The 21,343-nt window shown below is 40.1% G+C and overlaps 1 protein-coding gene across 1 annotated transcript in view; it reads right to left on the bottom strand.

The window, feature by feature from the left end:
• The window catches only part of CDH8 (cadherin 8), a gene marked incomplete at its 3' end in the record, with an annotated part of 348,742 nt that extends 329,909 nt beyond the window's left edge, over nucleotides 1–18,833 (bottom strand). Inside the window, exons 1-2 of the mRNA XM_081274667.1 lie at nucleotides 18,374–18,833; nucleotides 3,043–3,493 (exon numbers count right to left, since the gene is read on the bottom strand). Coding sequence (XP_081130793.1) covers nucleotides 3,043–3,294 — 252 coding nt within the window. The 5' untranslated portion in view covers nucleotides 3,295–3,493; nucleotides 18,374–18,833. The remainder of the gene's footprint in view (nucleotides 1–3,042; nucleotides 3,494–18,373) is intronic.
• Between the last annotated feature and the right edge of the window lie 2,510 nt (nucleotides 18,834–21,343).

Here is a 21,343-nt window from a genome sequence, read left to right on the forward strand (position 1 = left end):
CCCATAAAGCAATAAAATGAATATGCAAACCTCTGGAGACTCGTCTCTCTCTAATGCTGAGAGTCTTTCCCAGCATCCAGCATCTAACGGGTATGTAAAAAGGAAGATGGTTGCTGTAAGGGTGTATGTGTAGCTCAGAAGAGCCAATTACTCAAAAGCTGGTTTTGCCCTTGAGCTTGAACTCAGCCTGCCAGGTCTGAGGCTCCCACTATGGTGACATGCAGGAGGGCCTTTTAAAGAGCAGGTATGCTCATAAGTAACTAATGCTTCTCAGCCCGTTCCTGGGGAGCTCTGCGGTGAAGTGGTTTAAACAGTCAGATGTGGAAGAGTGTGCACAGAGATAAAACACTGAAAAGCACCAGTGGGCACCCCGATACGGATCATCCCCGCATTCAGCCTGACATAATCTGAAGCAGTCACCTAAAATGTATTTTTGGCTTTGTTACAACCCAAGATCCTCAAAGGCAAAGTTGTCCTAATTCAGGTGAAATTTTCTTTTTTGGGCAAATATGTTTGCTGAAAAGCTTTTCAGAAAATAGTTTAATTCTACTTAAACAACGGTTTGGGAATAGGCCATGGTAGGGTGCAGGCAGAAGGGCCAATTTATAAAAATGTCTGGAATTAGGACTCAGAAATTTTTTGACTATTTTGAAACCCTATGGTTCACTAAAAACATTTCTGTCATTCAGAGAAACATGAACAGCTCAAGAATTACTAAGTCACACAGAAATGCTAAAATCCTGGCCGTTTGCTCTATCTCTATGACTTAATTTAAGGAACAGAGGTGAAATCAGCCATCAGATTCTGAGCCCAAAACAAACCTTGCTTTAATTACTTTTTCTATTCAGATAAAAATGGAATGCTCTCTTGAGCACAGTATGTTCAGTTATGTACACTATGCAATACAGGACCAGAGTGATACACCTGCATAATGAGATAACTAAGAGAAGAAATGCACAGAAGAAATATTGATCTATTATATTTATATGCACATATTTCTAAAATTCCATAAGATTTGGAAATGACTTGAATTAAAACTGTTTAAAGAAATGTGCACATCCAGAAATAAGAATTTCAGGACTTTGCAATCTGTATTCAGTAACTATTGAGTAGAAATTATAGGTTAGACTCCAGATACCTGATTATGAATAGGATATGGTGGGTGAAATTATGGCCTTGAGAGTCTCCAACTGGATTTAAACCCAGGTAGATCATTTGCTAACTCTGTGATCATGATTTGATTTATTAATTCAGCTAAGGCTCAGCTTCTGCATCTACAAAAAAAGATAACACTGGTCAAGAAGCCCATATCTAAAATCTATGAGGCTATCTGTGTTTTGGAATTCAGAACTTTTCACACTTTAGAAACATATCAAGGTATATAAACTATATAGTAAGTAACAGTCTCAGCAGGTCTGGGGCAGCACCCTGTAATCAACTACATTAATATTTCTGCAGTGAAATGTATGAACAGTCACAGTACCGGGATACATTATGACTATAAATAGCTTCACGTCAGTTCAACTACCTGAGTTTGTATCAAGAATACAAAAAAAAATCCTTCACAGAATTTTATATTTTGGATTTATATGAATGGGAGTACAAAACCGTTTTATATGCATATTTTCATATGTTCGTAGGTGCGTGTATATACACACATGCACACTGATAAACCTATACATACATATACATATCTGGGGAACTCTTGTTAGGATCCAATAGATTTATGCCAAAAAAGTAGTTTTATAGTACTATTTGACATGCAAAAACCACTCAATGATGGCCAGAATATAAGTTCCTTGAAGACAAAGATCATTGCTTTATGGATATGCCCCATGCACCTAATGGGGTGACTGGCACACAGGAAGAGCTTAATAAAGATCAGTGGAGTGATTTATGTTATCTCCTCTTCCAAGCTTTCTTCTTCTAACTAGAACCACATGAAATAAGAAAACACAATGTTCAAAGAGGCCCGACTGCCTTTTCAAGACAACAGGTAGAAGCAGTAATACAATCAGAAGCTCCTAGTGAAACACAAAGAATTAAGTCTTGAAGATCAATATTTAATACCTCTCCTATTTTTCTTTTAGATCATTGCATTTGATAAATGAATAATACTGGCATGATTCACTTCTGAATCTAACTTATTAAGTAATCTGCCAGCAGCAGGCTCATAATTGGAATTCTACCTAAGGTGATAATGTTGCATCAAAATTAATGGAAGCTTAGGGATGGTTCTGAGGCTAAACCTGTAGTGTCCTCAATAACCCACCGTGATTTTGGAAAACTGTGACTACACAAAGAATTTGCCAAAAATAACAAAACATATGTAAACTAACAAAATTCTCTCTTTCTCTCTCTCTCTCTCTCTCTCTCTCTCTCTCTCTCTCTCTCTCTCTCTCTCTCTCTCTCTTATACACATACACTCACATGCACACTTTTAAACTAAAATTTTGATTATACACTTTTTATCCCACTTTATAATGAATGAGCTATTTTCCTATTACAAATTTCATCAATTACAGAACCATTTAGATTAAAATCTTTAGCCATTCTAAAGATTGAAAAAAAATACAATGAAACAAAAGGAGAAACATATATCTGCAATTGGAGATACATGGTCTAAAAATAAAATGAAATAATATCTTAACCACTGAGGTGGTAGAATTTCAAACTGAGCAAAAGATGTATATCTTTTCCAAGCACAGAGTCAAGACAAGGTTTGGAATGGGCAACTCTCACATACATGAGGAAGGATGCATATTTGTTTACGCATTACATAAGTGTTGGTTTTTTTTCTCTCTGAGGGTGGGGAAGAAGTGTGTGTGTGCAGGGATGGGGAGTCCCTAGAAGACCATTTTCATATGGTTACTGTGGGATTATTCATATTCCTAAGGAAACCAACAGGTTAACTAACCAACCATCTGGCTTAAAGGATTTAAGAGCTAAGTGTGGCAGCAACTGTGGGGAGTCTGATGTTAAACATCTAAAGACCACAAACAGACCCTGAAATCGGGATCTTAAAAAAAAAACGAAGCTTACCCGGCCAACAAGAATCGGTTCAGGTCCAGAAAATTCTTCCAGGACAAACATTTGATTCCAAACCCAGCCTCTTTTGGAGCGGTTCAAAATCCGCTGTTCTTCACTCAGCCTGTTTAGTTCCAAAGGGGATCCACTCATTAAAACGTGAGACTGATTCATAGGAGCCATGTAAATGCAAGGGGGGAGAGCAATCCATAATATTATTAATGGAGTCCAGAGATCCAAGAGCATTTCCGCTAGCCGTTCTGGCATGGTCCCACCAGTTAAGCAAATCACCACGAAAATGAGACAATTATTTTGTTTGCCTCCGGTCTGCAGCCATCCAATTCATCATGCAGTGCCGAGCACTTACTTACAGCTCTGCCATGTGCTGAAAGCTCTGGAAACAGACATCATCTAAGCAGCTTTTCTAAGACCACAATCCATTGGCTTTCCTTTCCGTTGAAATTTCCTGCAAAAACAAGGAGGAAGACAGATAAGGGTCCCCTGTAACAGGTTTTAAAACCAAATCACTGCTTTTCAGAAGCACCTAAGTGAGTGATAATAGGCACTTCCCAAACTCTTGAAGTGAAGGAAGAGGTTCTGAAGAATTAGAATGAGTAGACTAATAAGTGCTTTGATTTTTTAAGCTTCATTTAGATTTTAGTATTCATTCCATAGGTGTATCACTTATCAAAAACTGCTTCAAGCCCTAATTCTCTTTTCCCTCCTTTCTTTCCTATTGCACTCCTTCCCTCCCTCCCTTTCTTCTTAACTTTTGTCCTTCCTTCCCTCTGTCTGGTCCCCCCTCTCTCTTCTTAGGTTCTTCTTTGTAATGAAGTTAGAGGTGTTTGCAGAATAGATCACCTCTGACTGTTTTCTTTAAAAAAAAAAAAAAAACATGAAAAACCTTGTTCAAAGACAGGGTATGCTGAACTCTGTGAAGAAACTCGAAATCTAATGAGTAAATTTAAATAATAATAATAATAATAATAATAATAATAATAATAGGAATAGGAGTGGGAAGAGGAATTTATCTAATTTTTATGGTCTCCCCTACCAATTCCCATCAGACAGGCCTATCCATTTCAGGGTACAGAATACAATTCTCTAACAGGATGCTAATAATGAAGGAATAAAATTAGAATATTCCCAGAGAGGGTTTCTGTAATGTCCAGCCTGTATGCCATCATCATGACAGTGTCAGGGCTCCTGTTGTAAATGTACAGTTGAACGGGGGGTTTGAATTATGAAAAAAACTCCTTTGGGAATGAAATACAGTAAAAATAAAATTTTCAGTTGAAGAAATTCAGAAAGGGATGAGCAAAATAAATAAAGAAATCCCCATCACCTGAGGTGTCAAATACATTTTTTTGGCTTACCTTTGGTGTAGCAAAATTTGTTTCTTCCTTCTCACAAAGATTATGTTTAAAGAAAAAATAAATGCTCACTACAGATTCCAGAGAGAAGCCTCACAGAATTAGATTAAATGGGAAAATAATTCCTCAGGACACCTGTGGGAATGGTTTGGCTCAGGGAATTCATAATAGGGTAGGGAACCTTTCACCTCTGCGTCCCTGGTTCTATTCTGGCTCCAAATGAGAAAGCAAAAAACTCTTTAACACTGGGTAGGCCGGTGAGTGGCTTAGTGGAGCCAGATGAAAGGAGCAGACACTGATGCTGCTGTAAATACAGGCAGTGTCCCCTCTAACAAGATGGCCAGATGGGCCCCCCTGCTTGTCACTCTGCCTGGCCTCAGTTTAATTTCTAGGACTTATAAGGGCCCCACCCTGATGAATGTGCAGGGCGCCCCTGCGAGCAACAGTTGTTTTGGAAGTGGAAGACAGTGGCTTTCCCTTGGGCATGAACTCAGAGAACACTCCAGAACAACGTCTTCTTCTTTCCCTAATACTGCAGCACACCCAGGGAAATCAAGTCTTCCCTTAAGACCCACTTTGATCCCAGGGTAAAAACACAGATCAGCAGGCTTCAGAACTGGTCCCAATGAAGTAGTCCCAAAATATCTGTCCCTTTCTGAATTGCCAAACCATTTATTTACTGAAGAGGCATCTGCAGGATATCCTTGGGGTGCCAAGCTCTCTCCCAGCAAGACGGTAGGGAGCCATGCTGAAGGAGTATTGGGGTATGGCAGAGAGTGTCTGTTCTGGAAGCAGAGAGCGAGCCCCATAATTGAATCCCTGCTCACCCAACTTGCTACCTCTGCAGTAACGGACAAGATGCTTAAGTTGCCTGAGCTTCAGTTTTCTCAAATGCAAAATGGCCATAAAAATAATCCCGATTGTACAGGGCAGCAGTGTATGTGGTTCAGAACTAAGACACACAAAAACAACAAAAAGGTGGGAAGCTAAACTGTACCAAACTGTAATTCATGTGATTATCCTCAGTCAGAATATGAGAGTCATGGGGACAGGGTCCCTGACCTGCAGAGGCTTTGGTAAAAAAAAAAAAAAAAAAAAAAAAAGAGAGAGAGAGAGAGAGAGAGAGAGAGAAGCAAAGAATAGAGCTATGTGACTTATACAATAAAAGTAAGCAAGGCTCAGGAGTAGCAAAAAGTTACACAAAAATCTTCCCCAAAGTGCCAGGAGGATGTAGGAAAGGGAAGTGCTTGACCGTTTTATGCAGATAGTTAGATGTATTCTGGTCCATGTTTCTGCCTCCCTGGTTCCCAGGAAAGAGACTTATTCTCTTTTCAAATATACCCTTTCTGTGGCAGACCTACTTCAGGGCTCAAAAGCCACCTGTGTTGTTCTCCAGTGACCCAAGTTATATAGATGCAGCAGAGGGTCCTACAAGTGACCTCTAGTACAGGCCTGTTTGGGGTTTATATTCTAGTCTTTACATTTACCTGGGTACAACCAGGGCTTAATTAATGACAACTGCCCGAATGATAACATTGTTGATGATATGGACCTAACAGTTTATTTTGAGAACCAAAGGAGGTAATCATGATAAAACAGTTAGGATAGATTGGCAGGAATATACCCTTTGAATTGTGCCAAATACCTTTGGGAACCTTGTTGTTAATGATTCTGCTATGATAAAGCTTAATTCCAACATCAAATCATAATAGATACTTCCATTATGGAAACCACCAAGTGAGATTCAGGTAGAAGACAACATACATGATAGAGGGCCTATCTAAACTCGCCAGAATCAGGCAAAAGTCATTAGAAACCTGGGAACAATTTTATATAATGACAGAGATTCACGAGCTAGAATGAATATATGACTAATGGGATATGTGTGTAGCTACAGAAAGTGTCCATTGCCAACATATCTTACACTAAAATAAAGCTTTCAATGCCTTGAGTTGTTGTGTTCAAAACCAAGGCAGAGAATTCGTTAAATGACTTGCCTAAGGAACATCTCCGTAAGGACAGAACCATTATTTGAACGCAGGGAAAGTCACTTCAAAATTCTCTCTTAATACAACCCATTCTTTTATTATTTTAATTAATGATGCATATTTTAGTATGTGTCAGTCACTGGGGATAGAAAAGCAAACAGGTCAGAGCTCCTATACTCAAGGAGCAAACAATGTAATTGGGAAAGATAAAAAAAAAACATATAATTGCCATATTAATAAAAAAGTGGTCTTGGGAGGAATAGAGGAATACAGAGTGCGGATATAGCACTCATCTTGGCAGTAGAAAAGAAGGCTTCCAGGAGGAGGTGTCTCCTCCATGTTGAGAAGGAATTAGCCAACTGAGGAGGGGCTCAATGTGAAAGAACATTTCAGTCAACCCTCGGACAGGAACAGGTCCATCAAAACCAATCCAGGATCTCTGAATGGATAAGTATCTGAGGCAGTTTTTAAATCATTACTTGCAAGTTCACCCAGAGATCACACACGCCTCTTTTCCCCCTAATCCACCAAATTCATAATGACCATGGTCTCCCAAGAGTCCATGCCAAAAAAAGGCACACTCTTCTTTCACAATTCTTTGTGAAAAGGACATGTCTGACTTCTCCAAGTGTTTGGGGAATAATTGTATATGTCAACCCACAGAAAGGGTGTGCAACTTTCCATTTTTTCAGAGGAATGGTGGGTGTCACTTTGCCAATGCCCTGCAGTCACTGACAGAAATCTGGAGAAAAATTAGCTCCGTTCAGTGGAAGTTCTTTTTCATCCACATCAGTCATTTTTTTTAAAAACTCATCCCTGTATATAGCTTCTAAGCACTGAAACACTCATATGCTGCCTCATTAAATGTTGCCAAATTCTTAAATTACCTACCTGTATTTTTATATTACCCTTTATTGAAACAGGCTTAGTTTTTGAAATATTCATTTAAAACTGGAAAGTCAATGTAACTTGTCATAATAGAATGTAACTGTAAAATTATAAGATTAATAATGAACATTTAGAAAGAGCCTTGATAATATTAAATTATGAAGAAGGAACACATACACACAAGCATCTAATCTTCAAAATAATCCTGATACATGTATTATTATTAGTCATTTTCATTGTGAAGATAAGCAAGCAGAAGAAAAGAAGGATCACATTTTATATAAGGTTTTACTTTGACTAATGTGGGTACCATCAAAGCCTGAGGTCATCTCTCTATTTGTTAAAAAGATCAGCAATAGTTAGAGCAAACTAGTAAACATTTAACAAGGGACTATCTAAAAGAAAAAAAACAAATCTCTGATTTGGAGTGTTTTCTGATTTCCACTCAGGCCGATTTCAAACTTCCAGTGTGACCACTAACCTGTTTTGGCTGTTAATGAAAATTTGACCTTCAACTTCGAGAAACCCAGTAAAGAAGTAATTCTAGCACACCCCTAGTAGGGCCATCTAAAATATTACTATGCACACAAATCACATGGATTTCTTGGTAAAAAACAGATTCTGATCCAGTCTATCTCAGGCCACATCTGGACTGTATTTCTAATAATCCCTCCTGCAGTACTGATTTGAGGACCACCCTTTAAGAAGCAAAGAATCTGAAAGAAGACAATCTTCCAGCTCACACTTCCTTAATATTATCTGAAATATTCAATGGAATAAAAAGATAACCACTTCCTCTTCAGTGTCATTTAATGCCACACTTGGGCACTACTTAACCATCCTTTTGCATGCAGGACTAAACACACACACCTGACCTTCCCAGTCTGGAGTAAGTTGAATAGAATTTTGTATGGTAGTATGATGCTTTATCCATTCCCTCTCCTTTTATTTTATGTGTGACACTGGGAAAACGACCCAGCTAACTGGTGTGTCCTCGTGCACATGCATGCAATCATGAAGCGGTGAGATTCAGCCTTCAAAGGATCTTCCACTTGGAGAGAAGCAGGATTCTACTGTCACACCGAGAGGCATACTATTTATATGCTTGAACTTCTGTCACCAGCAGAATTAATATTGTCCTTTTAGAAGATCAGAGAATAGCTCTATAGGAATTCTGGAGATGCAACCAAACATTATGTCACTGTTATCAGAATTAATAACCACTGCGAATAGTAGCTGCATATACCAACTGCTTAACTCTCTGCAAGGAAGAAGAAATTAAGCAAGGTTGTAAAGCCTGAGTTAAAAAAAAATCAATTTATTTTTACATTTTCCAACCACAATATCTATGTCTGGCCAAGCAACCCACTTTATTATAATGCTAAAGCATTGATTTACACCCACATAGTGATGCGAGGAGATTTTTATACCCTCTGGAATTCTTACACGTAAAAGAGTTTTTAGAATTCCTCCAAAAAAAGATCGAATCCCTTGGATAAAATACTGGTAACCTGATTTTTCATTCATATTCATATGTTAGATATAGTTCTAATTACAGCCTGGTTGTCACTCTGTTAACCCCAACCCTTTTTTAAGGTGAACTTAGTCAATTCTCAGATATGTTAAATAATTATGTAAAGGCATATTACACCATGAATTCTGTAAACAACATGGATTGAAGTTCCAAATGATAAGTTACACACTCACCACACTGACGAGTGAACTTTAAAATAAAAAGAGGCTCTTAAAGGTACTTTGGGATTCAATCCAGAAGATTATTGTGGTTGACAGAAAATTATGCTTTCATTATCACTGGATTTAGTGGCCACAATATTTCATAGAAGCACAAATGACACACAAGACCAGAGAATTTCTATTAAAAAATGTTTCTGACCTTGAATTAGCAGGCTGCTTCAAACAGGTAAATGCACATTGAATTTGAAGTGGTGTTATTTCAGGAACACAGGGGGAAGGGATTCAATGTGTGGCCCAGTGCTATTCACCTCAAGCCCTGGGTGACTGAAGCTGAACAGGTAAGGAGGCTTTGGATATCAGAGAGAAATGACATTTGCACGTGTCCAAATATAAATAACATAAAGGATCATCTTTCCCAGAGCCTTCAGAAATCCCTGGCCAGGGGGCTAGGGATGCAACTCAACCAAAGACACTTGTCAAACGTGCACTGGTCCCTGGTACAATCCCCAGGGCTGGGGGGAAAAAATTCCTAACAAGGTACTCTTGGTAGATAGAGGAGAAAATTCTTAAGTATTTTATGTATACAAACAAATATTTTTGCTTTTTTCCCCCCTACCCTCAGCTACAAGCTCCCTGGTCATCTTTCTTTGGCATCAGACCATATGTGTGTGTGTGTGTGTGTGTGTGTGTGTGTGTGTGTGTGTGTATCCAGATGTCCAAAAGCATATCATTTACTTATCTTACCATCCAGAATAATACTTGTTAAGTAGACTTTTTCCTGTTATTGACATGCTATTCTTTTTTACTTGAAAATTTGTCTTTCTTAAGTTTTATAATTGCTGGTTACCTTAGAAGGAAGGAAGGAAGGAAGGAAGGAAGGAAGGAAGGAAGGAAGGGACGGAGGGAGGGAGGGGGGGAGGGAAATGTTTTCTCCTCCTCTTCCTTCCTCAAGATGGAGTCAGAAATTGATTCTTCATTTAGGAACTTTTGTATCTGTTACAGATATACCAGAATGGGGGAACTAAACTTGAAACAAAAACAAGAAAGTGAAAACAAGAGTCATTCTCTACTGTTACTGGACCAGAACTTTACTTCTAAAACTTTGTTAGATTCATAAGTTTAGTTATGATATTGAGGATTAATCTATTCTTCTGAACTCTCTTAAGACATAACTTTAGGGCTGGGGATGTGGCTCAAGCGGTAGCGCGCTCGCCTGGCATGCGTGCGGCCTGGGTTCGATCCTCAGCACCACATACCAACAAAGATGTTGTGTCCGCCGAGAACTAAAAAATAAATATTAAGAAAGGGAGAGAGAAGGGAAAGCATATGGAAATGGTAGGAGACCTTCAATGATACATAAAATTATAAGAGGTTATGAGGGGCAAGGGGGAGGGAAAAAAAGGGAGAGAATTGAACAACAGCAGAGGAGGTAGAGAGGGAAGATGGGAGGGGAGGGAAGGGGAGGGGGGATAGTAGGGGATAGGAAAGGTAGCAGAATACAACAGTCACTAATATGGCATTATGTAAAAATGTGAATATGTAACAGATGTGATTCTGCAATCTGTATTTGGGGTGAAAATGGGAGTTCAAAACCCAATTTGAGTCAAATGTATGAAAGATGATATATCATGAGCTATGTAATGTTTTAAATAATCAATAAAAAATAAATAAAGTATGGTATAACTAGAAAAAAAATAAATAAATATTAAAAATTCTCTCTCTCTCTCTCTCTCCTCTCTCACTCTCTCTTTAAAAAAAAAAAGACATAACTTTATTGAGATTGTCCTGAAAAAGCCAAGTGTATGTGTTAACTTCTGTTGCTAATTACACAGTGGTACCAGAAATTCGTTTATGTCTAAGTTGAATCTTCCTTCCTTGGTTGCCTTTAAATCATATATTCGCCATTTAATATCCAAAGACTTAATGTGCAAAAGCATTTTATGCTGGCCTTTTAAATCACAGTAACCCATCAGAACTGATCTTACTTTTCAGCCTCATAATACTGTAGGAAGTTCCATGAGACACTTGTTCAGGGCACTGATTTTAAAATCAAATAGAAGTAATTTGAATCACAGCACCATCGTGCATCAAATAAATGGCCTGGGTGAATTCATCAAACAATGATAATGATACTAGATAAGGAAACTGATGCTCTGTATTTCATACTACATACCTTGAAATTTGAGGAAGAAATTAAATCAGGTATGCAAAACTGTCATCAATATTGCAATCATGGGTATTTTACTGAGTATTGCAAGTGCTTAGAAAAAAATAGTGGCTAATTTTTAAAAAATGTTTTATTTCAATCTCTTGCTGTGTACATCAAGGTGAAAATTCCACTCTTCTATGTAATAAATAAAATAACATTTTCCAGCTTTTGATTTTTTTTAAAAGGCATCAACAAAAATGGGTACAAATGAAATGGCATTTTATAAATAGCTCTCCATATCCAAGGCTAACACACAATTAATGTAATGACTTTAAATAGTTTTATTAGGCCCCTAAAGCCAGTCATTTTTCTTTTTCCTTAGAAGAAATGGTATTTTTCTTCTTTCCATCACTGTTTTCTGCTGAGAGAGCAAAGTGCAAGCACTGCCTGTACATGCCCAAGCTACTCACTTTCAATCAAATTTAATTGATTTGTCATTTAATTGAATGCCATGTGTCATTTAAAAACATGGCCTGCTACTTTTCTACAAGAAAAATTTCATTGCATTTCACAATCATCTACCTTCTTGTGAGAATGGTTCAAATGGAGAGACCCAACTAAGGCCAGTATGAGACAAGTGATATCTATGTACTAGTAGAAGCAGACCTTTCTTATTGATGCTAACAGAGATTGGGTTCAGATGGTGTCTTCTTCCAAAAACATTCCGTACACTCTATTTGTTTTAAGAAACTTTAGCATCACCGATGATAGTTAAAAATAATTAGAGGCTTTCCTTTCTCACTTAGAATGTGTGGAAATGGTTAAAAGCAATCATATCACATAACCAGAGGTACAGAGCCAGTTGTACTGAAATTGAAATGCAGCCAAGTATCCCGGTATAAGAAGTCAAGATTCTGTCAATTAGATTACGCTGGATAGCAATCACACTTCCAAGTGCACCTTACTGTTGTTCTTTCATGTTTCAAAGTCTATATAGCTTAAAACCACCCACTGATACTGTTAACATGAATTGTGGACTCAGATGGTGGATAGGTCAACAGACATGCATTTGGAAGCAATCATTTGACAAAAATAACATTGGGTTAATTTCCAGAATATACAGTGCACCAAAATTAAGTAACTTGGTTATACAGATTCTAAGATAAATATACTACTATAAGCTACTATGGTTGAGTGAAACTGAAAGGCATAACAAAGGCAAGTAAGTTTTACTGCTTTAATCAAATAAGTATGATTTGTGTTTCATTTTTGTTAGCATTGCTATTCTGAAGATGGCAAGAGTTACACATAATGTTAAATCCTATTTGTCAAACTCAAACAGCTTGACAAATAGACAAATAAAGAGTGGAATGTGCCTTTGTAAATTTTATATCAAATTTTGGAAATAAGATTGTCCATATAAAAAAGGGATATCATTCCCTTATGGTACTTATCTCATCTCTCCCGTCTACTTTACTCTGTGTCATTTGTGTCACATCAGGGATTGAATAATCATATTCTATGCATATTCTATCTAGACAGAAATAAGACACAAAAATATTGTCCTCGATGCTAACAGAACATAAATATACTACAACATTTTCACTTAATGATGTACGTAAAAAGATTAAGGAAGTTTGGAGATGTGGTGCCATCCTAGAGTGCCTGCCTAGCATGCATGAGGCCCTGGGTTTGATTCTCAGCACCACAAAAATTAAGTAAATAATTTTTAAAATAAAAAGATTAAGGATATTTTATTTAACATTCTTTTTAAACATATTCAACATGTTTAAATTTTTCAACATGCCTAAAATACCAATAAACACATCCACAGAAGCATCTTCTACTGACATATTTTTTTCCCAGTGGGTGAATGTAAGGGCCAGGTATCCTGCTGATTAAAATCAACACAGAGGAGTATGGAGTATGGAATCAATAAAGAGGAGTGTGCTTTCAAAGACACCCAGACTGTAATTCATATGAGTTTATCATGAACTGTTCTATTAAACACACAAAAATATGTTAAAGAGAGAAAGAGAAAGCAGGATGAAACCAAGGAAATACAGAGGAAGGAATTTCCTCGTTGGTCAATTTTTCACACATGCTAACCAAGGAAAAAGTATAGACATGGAGTTGCCCATATACTGCTTCCACAATTAGACCATTTCACCCAATAAAATATAACTCTGCATCACATACAGTTTAATAGCATTCTGTGATGCCAGTCTAGTCTTGGAGGCAATCTCATTTTTACAAAGCTGAATTATGTCATTTTTTTTTATACTCCCCAATCGTTTAAAAAAACGATTGTGAAGGGAGAAAAAAATATATGCTTTGTGGAACATGGGTAAAATTGATTTTAAAATATGAGAAAAGCTCTGTCTAAAAATAAACTTAGGAGGATTTATGAAATTTCTGTAGAGAAAATTGTAGTACCTAATCCCAATATTGGACTTTGGATAAGATTGCATTCCCTCCCTCCCCTTTATGGAAAATAGCCTAGCAAAGGTAGGGGTAGCCTCATCTTTCCTAATTTCTTAATTCATCAAATAAATATTTACCAGGCACTAACTCTGTACTTGGCCTTAGACCAAATCCTCCTGCAATTTGCAGTTGTCTTGCACAGTGCGGTGTGGGGGTGGGGTAACAGGAAAGGAAAGGGCTTGAAGGTTATCAATACAGGTATTATTGTTTTGTGATACTTTCCAAAGAGATAGAAAATCATTTCCTATATATTTCTATTTACCAATAGAACTTTTTTTTTTTTTTAAAAGAGATGTTTAAAGAAGGTGAGTGATGTTATGATAGGGAATAGCACATGACATTTAAAACTCAGGAAATAAAAGCTTGGGATGTGGCCTCACTGCTGCACCATGAAGTGGCAATGGAGATTTAGTTAGCAGCAACATATGGGAGAAGCAGCTAAATGGCAGCCCTTGAACTTATTTCTTTTCTGACCTTTTGAAGTTGCCAGGTTCAACTAATTTTCTTCTCATGGTTACATCTGAAGCAGGTTCCAGAGGCAGGAACCAACAATTCAGCAGAAATAGATTGAGCATCCCAACTTTCTGTGAGAATGAGAGGAGAACGACTAATAGCCCTTTGGTTAATTAAGCCTCAGAAAATCAGATGCTGGCCTTTTACCATCAAAAATTGTTCAGTTTCATAACAGTACACTTATGGGATTCTGGGGAGCAATTCCTAGCACCACAGATAACATATCTTTAAAGACTAATCAATACACAAATCTGAGTAGGCAGGAGGGCAAGTCAAGTTATCAAAGGCAGATGAAATGGCAAAGGAAATACCACAAAATTCTCATATTTGAACCAATGAAGAGTTAGTTACCTGGGCATATTTTCAAGAAGCTGGGTGTGTGTTTGTGTGTATGTGTGGTGTGTGTGTGTGTGTGTGTGACACATAACAGATATCAACAATAATCTGCTTTGGTTAATGCCTAAATCCTCTAAGAGATGTATAATATACTCAAGTTAGGAGTTTCTTCTGAATTAAAAAGCAAATTTAGCCTCATTATTGAATGCCGACAATACTGAATGCAAACTGCAAAAAGCAAACTGTATTTTTATTCTGATTCACTGAATGACTTTGAAACAAATAATAAAATCATTGAAACTAATATTAGCAGCAACGCTGAACACAATATCTTTATAAGAAAGTCTTGGGACCTTTAAATTGCACCTATAATTGAAAGGGTACTCTGATTCTACTTGTTCATTGATTTGTCAAACACAAAACTTTTCTGACGGAAATATAAATTGAGTGTCAATTTATCCATTGAAAGCTTTTGGTTTTGCATGGAAAACTTGTTCAAATTAGAATGTTGATAAAGCCGTGAAGTGCTGAAACTTGAGTAGAAAAAATGAAGATTGTTTTCCTTTAAAACATTAATTTATTTATATTGATAAGGTTTTCTGAACAGTTATTGAAGTGTGAACTCTAACCTTTTAGTGTGTGCATGCTCCTTTTCCCCACCAATAAACAAGGAAAAGAACCTGGAAAGCAAAGCCCAGAGGTACAATTTCTTGAGTACAATCATTATATTCTTAGTCTTTGAAGTTGCCTTGCTTTGCTCCAACAATCTGATCCTCCAGGCTAACAAGGAGTATCAGACCTTACATCTCTGCATAGTTTTCAGGAAATGTTACCTGATGAGAATATTCACAGATCAGTCTTTACAAATGCCCTCAAGTGGTCTACTCCTGGTGAGCAGATTTTATGTGGTATTTGTTTGTCCTGTTTGTTTATTGACATGGGTCAGGCTACCAGTGACACCTTAAATTGTGCTCACTTTCGCTACTAAATTGAGAAGTTGTATTAGATGAATGCTGTCTTGAGCCTAATTTTATAAAATACTCAAGAGTAATTTTCCAAGTGAAAGACTTCCTTGCCTTCATAGTTTATATGTGTATAGTTACTAAGTAAGTGGAGCTGTTCCTAGTGAGGGCTTCTCCAAAACGATCTGTTTGTTCTTCAGCCACATTCACACAGCTACAAGAACTCAAGATAAGAATCTGGACACCGAAATGCAACCAAGAAATGTTACAGAGTCCTGGATGCAGAGATTTACCCATCTGGAGTCTTGAGGGCTGGGGGAGACTACAAATTACAAAGCAGAAGCATTGATTTTAATTGTAATAATAATTAGAAACCTAAGATCCAATTTGCAGGGAGGAAAGATTAAAAAGTTTGAATGACAGCATTACAGCACAAATTTCAGAGATCATTAGCCAGTGTCTCTAAAATATCTGGCCTATTTATGAGAGTCAGCAGATACCCTGGCACTCATTTGGGTGGCATACTGAACAGAGTGAGGAGGACAAACTGCCATTGAACAGTCCAGAATGAAGCAGTACCCAGGGTTACTGGAAAGACTACACTGTTTTCAGGAGGAATTATCCTCAACTCCTCACCCTCTTCATAGTCCAGGGGGGGAATATAATATAATATAATATAATATAATATAATATAATATAATATAATATAATATAATATAAATACACACACATATACATATATATATATCAAATATGATTTAAAATCCTGCAACTGCTCTAGCATGAAATGACTCTATGACAAGGGGATTCAAACGTGCTAAAGCAGAATTACAGAATATTATTATTGGTATTATTATTTAATAAGGGGGAGAGCCCTAGAATTTCTTTCAGAGCTCAGAGAAGTAGAAAATATGTCTGGACATGATGATTACGGAGAGCTCTTTTTAAGGAAAAAAAAATGTAACATTCACAAAACATCCTTCAGAGGTTTCAGTACTTTCACTAGAAGAATATCTCTCTTTCTCTGTCTCTGTCTCTCTTACACACACACACACACACACACACACACACACACACACACACTCCAGAAGAAATCTCTGTAAAACTGGACACAACTGATGAAAGGCGCTAGCCAGGAAGAGATTTCAGTGGTATTTAGCATGAACGACAGGGCTCATTTTGCATGCAGTGAAGTACAGCAGCGAGGCTGAATGGATGGAAAATCCCACTCTCAAATCTTACATAAATATCTCTTTCCCACATATAGTTTTCCAGTTCAAAAGCTCCTATAATGAAATCAGAGGTGACAACCCAAGGCGAATTTTTAACCATTGAGATGGCTGTCAGCTCTGTTATAAGGAGGACAGGCGCTTCAATACGGCCCCAACCAACCCCAGTCCCCTTTCTATCTGCTTGGCGACGGTGCCCGATGCGAGAGGGCACAGCTCTCACATACCTTCTCCGGAGTCCCCTCCTTCCCATTGCCAGCCCACAAATACCATGAAGCCCAGAGACAGAAAACAGCCGGCGGATCTGATTAGCAGCTCTGGCGCGCTAAGGGATTGTTGGATCTCGCCCCCTGAAGAGGAAACTCTTGTGGAATCTTCAGGAAACGGTGGTAAAGTTGAAAGGGCCTTTTCTCTCTCCTGCTCCTCTCGTTATAAGCTCTATCCTTTAATTGGAGCTGAAGTGAGCAGCTGCCAGCCTGATTTTCCATTACGGACAAATGTTGTGCGTTTGCAACAATAAACAATTAATGTTGTTTGATTTCTTACATTTAGCAACCCAAGCAAACAGCTGCCATCTCCGCTCGCGGAGGCCAACGACTGGTCCTTGATGTGCCGCGGCTCAGTGCCTGCGGGGAGGGTCAATGACCAGGAAACTTTGAGGCTTCTGCCAATTTGAATTGGGGAAGGCTTTGGTCTTGGGGAGGGAAGATGCGGAGGAAATTGTGGATACCTGTTGGCATCCGCGTTGGCGGCGGCACGTTTTCACTGTTTCCCAGCCTTGGCTGGAACACGCAGAACGGGAGTAGATCCCTTATGAACCTGTTACGCGCTGGCAGAACCAGGAAAAAACCCTCTCTTTCTCCAGTCCTGCGAGGGGCGCGGCCCGCCCCCCAAGGGTTCTCGGAGGAAGAGCCGCTAGATGACAGAAAACGCAGCTCCTGGCTCTGCGAGACAGAGGAGAGGAGCTATGCAGGAGTCCCCTGTTCAGGGGCCTCTGTGAGCGCAAGATCGCCGGCTGGGAGGCGAGTGGGGGATTCCTGGGGTCCTGCCTGGTTGCGGGGCAGCGTCTTGTCTAGGACACAACTACAAAACGGCTTCGGAGCCCGGAAGCCGGGTAAGTTTGCAGGCGGCACCGCGCCCCCCAGGCTAGAGCAGCCACTTGTGGGAAAGCCTCTCGCGCTGGGGCTTTCACAGCTGAGCCATTCCCCTTAGCCCCATTGCGGGGGTTCGCCCTCCCTCGCCTTGGAGAGGAGGAACTGCAGGAAACCAGAGAGAGGGCCCCTGGAGCCCCTCAGCCTCCTTTCCCTCGGGTTCGCACCTCTCAACGCCAGGCGGCGGGTGCTTCCCGTTCACCGCACGGACCCCGCAGTGAAGGCGCGCGGCTGCAGCAGCGCCTGCCTGTGTCAGGAGGCGGCGAAGTCGCCAGGAGACCGCAAGGAGGGAGACCGCCCGGAAAACTGGAGGGGCACAGCCTGTAGCTTGATATTCAGAATCTGCTGTCAGAGCAGTTTGCAAAAACCATCAGGCAAAACCCTTAGGCGTCCCTGTCAGCCACGGGAAAGGCGAAAGGAGACGCAGCTCTGTAGGTGTTGGGAGCTAGCAACCCGCATCCACCATCTGGGGGAAAGGAGGTGCGCAAGGTGTCCGAAGGGACACGGGAATTCCTAAAAGAAGCAATCCCTTCTGGTTCTTAGGGTATGAAGGAATACGTAGTGGGGGGATTACTTACTCTTATGGGGCTCTGAGCTGGTGAATTTCAAGCCTCCTGATTCACAAATGGCTGGAGGGGATCGGGGTCCGCTCTCCAGGGCGGCCAGTGCTGACCGGTCCCGGTGCACTGGGCAGGCGCCTCCAGATTCCGTTCATGCCTCTCGGAGCTGCGGAGCTTGGTGCGGAGACGCGGGGCAGGCGCGCTGGGCTCCGGGTGTCCGCAGCCCAAAGTGCAGCTGGCGGATGGACGCTACCGTCTATGCACAAACCGGTGGTGGCGGAGAAGCTTCGAGGAGGCAGGGAGATTCCAAATAAAATCCACTAATTCTGGGCTGAGCGCTTCGGCGTGCGAGCCCGCCTGCCTGCCAAATGTAACTGTGAAGTGATGTGGAAAAGTGAGCCGGGTGCCTCCCCTGACGGATCTCATTGGGCAGAGCGCAGAGGCAGGTCTACCACTTGGAAATTCGTGTAAGCGGCCCCCCACCCCGCCCCCTCCCTGCTTTCCCCAGCGCTGTCGCGCGTTAGCTCTCCGCTCTCTTTCTACCTACCAAGTGGACGCACAACTTTTCGCTCCTGGATGGCGAGCACGCCCAGCGTGTCTCCGCCGCCCGAACCACGGGGTGAAGGTGCGCCCTTCCATGCTGTGCGCACAGCCTGCCAAGGGCCAAGCTGTTGGATGAGAGGGCTGGCAGATAAGAAAAGAAAGCGGAGGAGGTACCCGGGAGCTTTGCTCTCCCTAGGTCTCACCTGAGCTCTGAAGCTAGTGTTATCTTGAGAAGAATCTCAGGGACCCACAGCAGTGTTCCCAGGGAGGAAGAGGATGCGTCAAGGAAAAAGGATGCCTGTGGGCAGTTTACCTTCTCTTTATTCTGAGGGTCTCTTGCTTACAGAATAGCGTATTTCTAAGAACACTGCCTACCATTCAGATGCTACTGGATTAATGGTTATGTATCATGGTCTTGGGGTGGGGCGCATTTCTGATGTCTTGGGATGAGGGACAGCAGAGGGGCAGCCAGGAGGGGTGCGCAGTGAATGCTAAGACCAGGACTTGCTCAGGAAATAAGGGAGGGATTGCCAAGTCTCCTCAGTGCACACTAACCTGATCTCCTCTGAGGTATCATTCTTGCAACTCCACTGCCCCCACCAAGAGATGCACTGTTGGTGGCCCCTTCAAGTGCTCTTATAGACTCCACCATGTCTTGAGAAATGGCCACCCAAGTGTTGAGACAGGGTAAGAAGAAGGGGTCGTGAATCAGGTGGTCCAGATTTCTTTTCATTACTGAGGTTAATACATAGAAATATTCAGTAGTTCAATAACAAGATTATCTAAATGTACTACAAATTTGTCCTTATGTCTAAAATAAAACCCCAAAAACAAAAACAAACAAACAAACAAAAAAAACTCTTTCTCATGAGAATCTGTATTAGTCCATTCCCTGCGCACTAGAGGTGAGCTCTGAGGATGATTTTTTTTTTCACCTGGGGAGGGAGTGAAGTAGAAGGGGAAAAGAGTGCAGAGGATCAGATATACATAAGTGGAGTTTGTCCCATCTGACTCAAATTATTGAGAAAGAGTGAACAGAATGGGAAAATAAGCACAATACCCTGATAATATTTATGCAAATTTGACTTTCTGTGCTGCATCTCACTTCTCATTGTTAATGTCGAAAAGAATATTGACTGTAGGTCTGATACCTATTTGTTTCTCATTTTAGCTCTCATGGATAAGAAACAGTGACTTATTGTGTGGGTGTGTGTGGTGGTGGTGGGGGGGAACCAGGAGGTATTTTCCCCCAAAGCAGATATTAAGTAACTGTTCTTTTCTTAGACTGTGTCTGCTTATAGGGTATTCTGAAATTGGCTAATTCTGTCTTGGGGGGGGGGGTAGAAAACAGCAGCCAAGACTCAATCAAATTATAACTGATGTTAGACCAGACAGTCCCAAGTGGACAAAGAAATAGATCACATCTTAGGTTGCACTTAATTTTTAGACATTCATTTTCACTTGGAACAAATGGTCTGAACCTTTCCTTGGGGTACTTTCTTACATCTATGAGAAATAAAGAAAAGGTCATATGTTACTGAAGGCTGGGGATTGTCACAGGTAACAAACTCATTTCAAAAGAAAGCCAGAGTGTTAGAGAAATATCCTCTAATCTCATTTTCTTAAAGGAAAAAAAAAATGATGCTGACAAAGAGTGTCAGAATCCAATGACTGTGGGTATCTTGGTTATAATGAGTTTGTTTTGACTCTTCCTATCTGTATTTACTGTTGGAGCAGCTAAGTACATATCTTCCTAGGCTTTTGGCCCTCTCAAATTTAAGGTAACCCTTTCTACATTTGCTAATCTCTGATTGAAGCATTGCAGTAGGAATTTCCTGAAGAATTCTTCAGAGAGGTCTGGGTGATTAAGAAGTGTGAAAGAGGATTAGAATAATGTTAAAAAGTCCTACAAGGATCTTTCTAAAATAATCTGGGATGCTGAAAGACAAGGCATTTGTTTCTTTAACAATTCCACCCACTCTTAATAGGATGCAGTGTAATGCCACAATGGTGAGAGCCTACCCCCTTTAGAAAGTGTTTTCTTTTCAACATCCTCCTAGGGTTACAGCCTTCCAGCTGGAAGAGGATTGTGCTACATAGGTTTTTTAGAATGGCTACAGAACTTTCATGTGTTGTGGAGCATTTAGCATTGCAGAGGAGGAAGGGTGAGGACTAATCTTCTAGGGCAGGTATATCATTAGAAGGAGAGGTGAGGGAAGAGGGATAATTGCATTCAGAATAATCTTAGACCTGATGCAAAAAGTGGGATGAGACAGGATGTCTCCAGTCTGGATGGATCTCTGCCAGACAGATAGTTTTGCAGGGGTCTACTGTGGTTGAGAGTGGATGAGATGGAGAGACACTCCATGTAATAAAAGCATTTTCTTTCCCACCATGGCTAGAGGCTTTTTTCCCCCCCACAATTTTCACTAAGGGAGACAGTGT

Source organism: Spermophilus citellus (assembly GCF_964194105.1).
Source record: "Spermophilus citellus genome assembly, chromosome: 18".
In the NCBI taxonomy this organism is placed as follows: domain Eukaryota; kingdom Metazoa; phylum Chordata; class Mammalia; order Rodentia; family Sciuridae; genus Spermophilus; species Spermophilus citellus.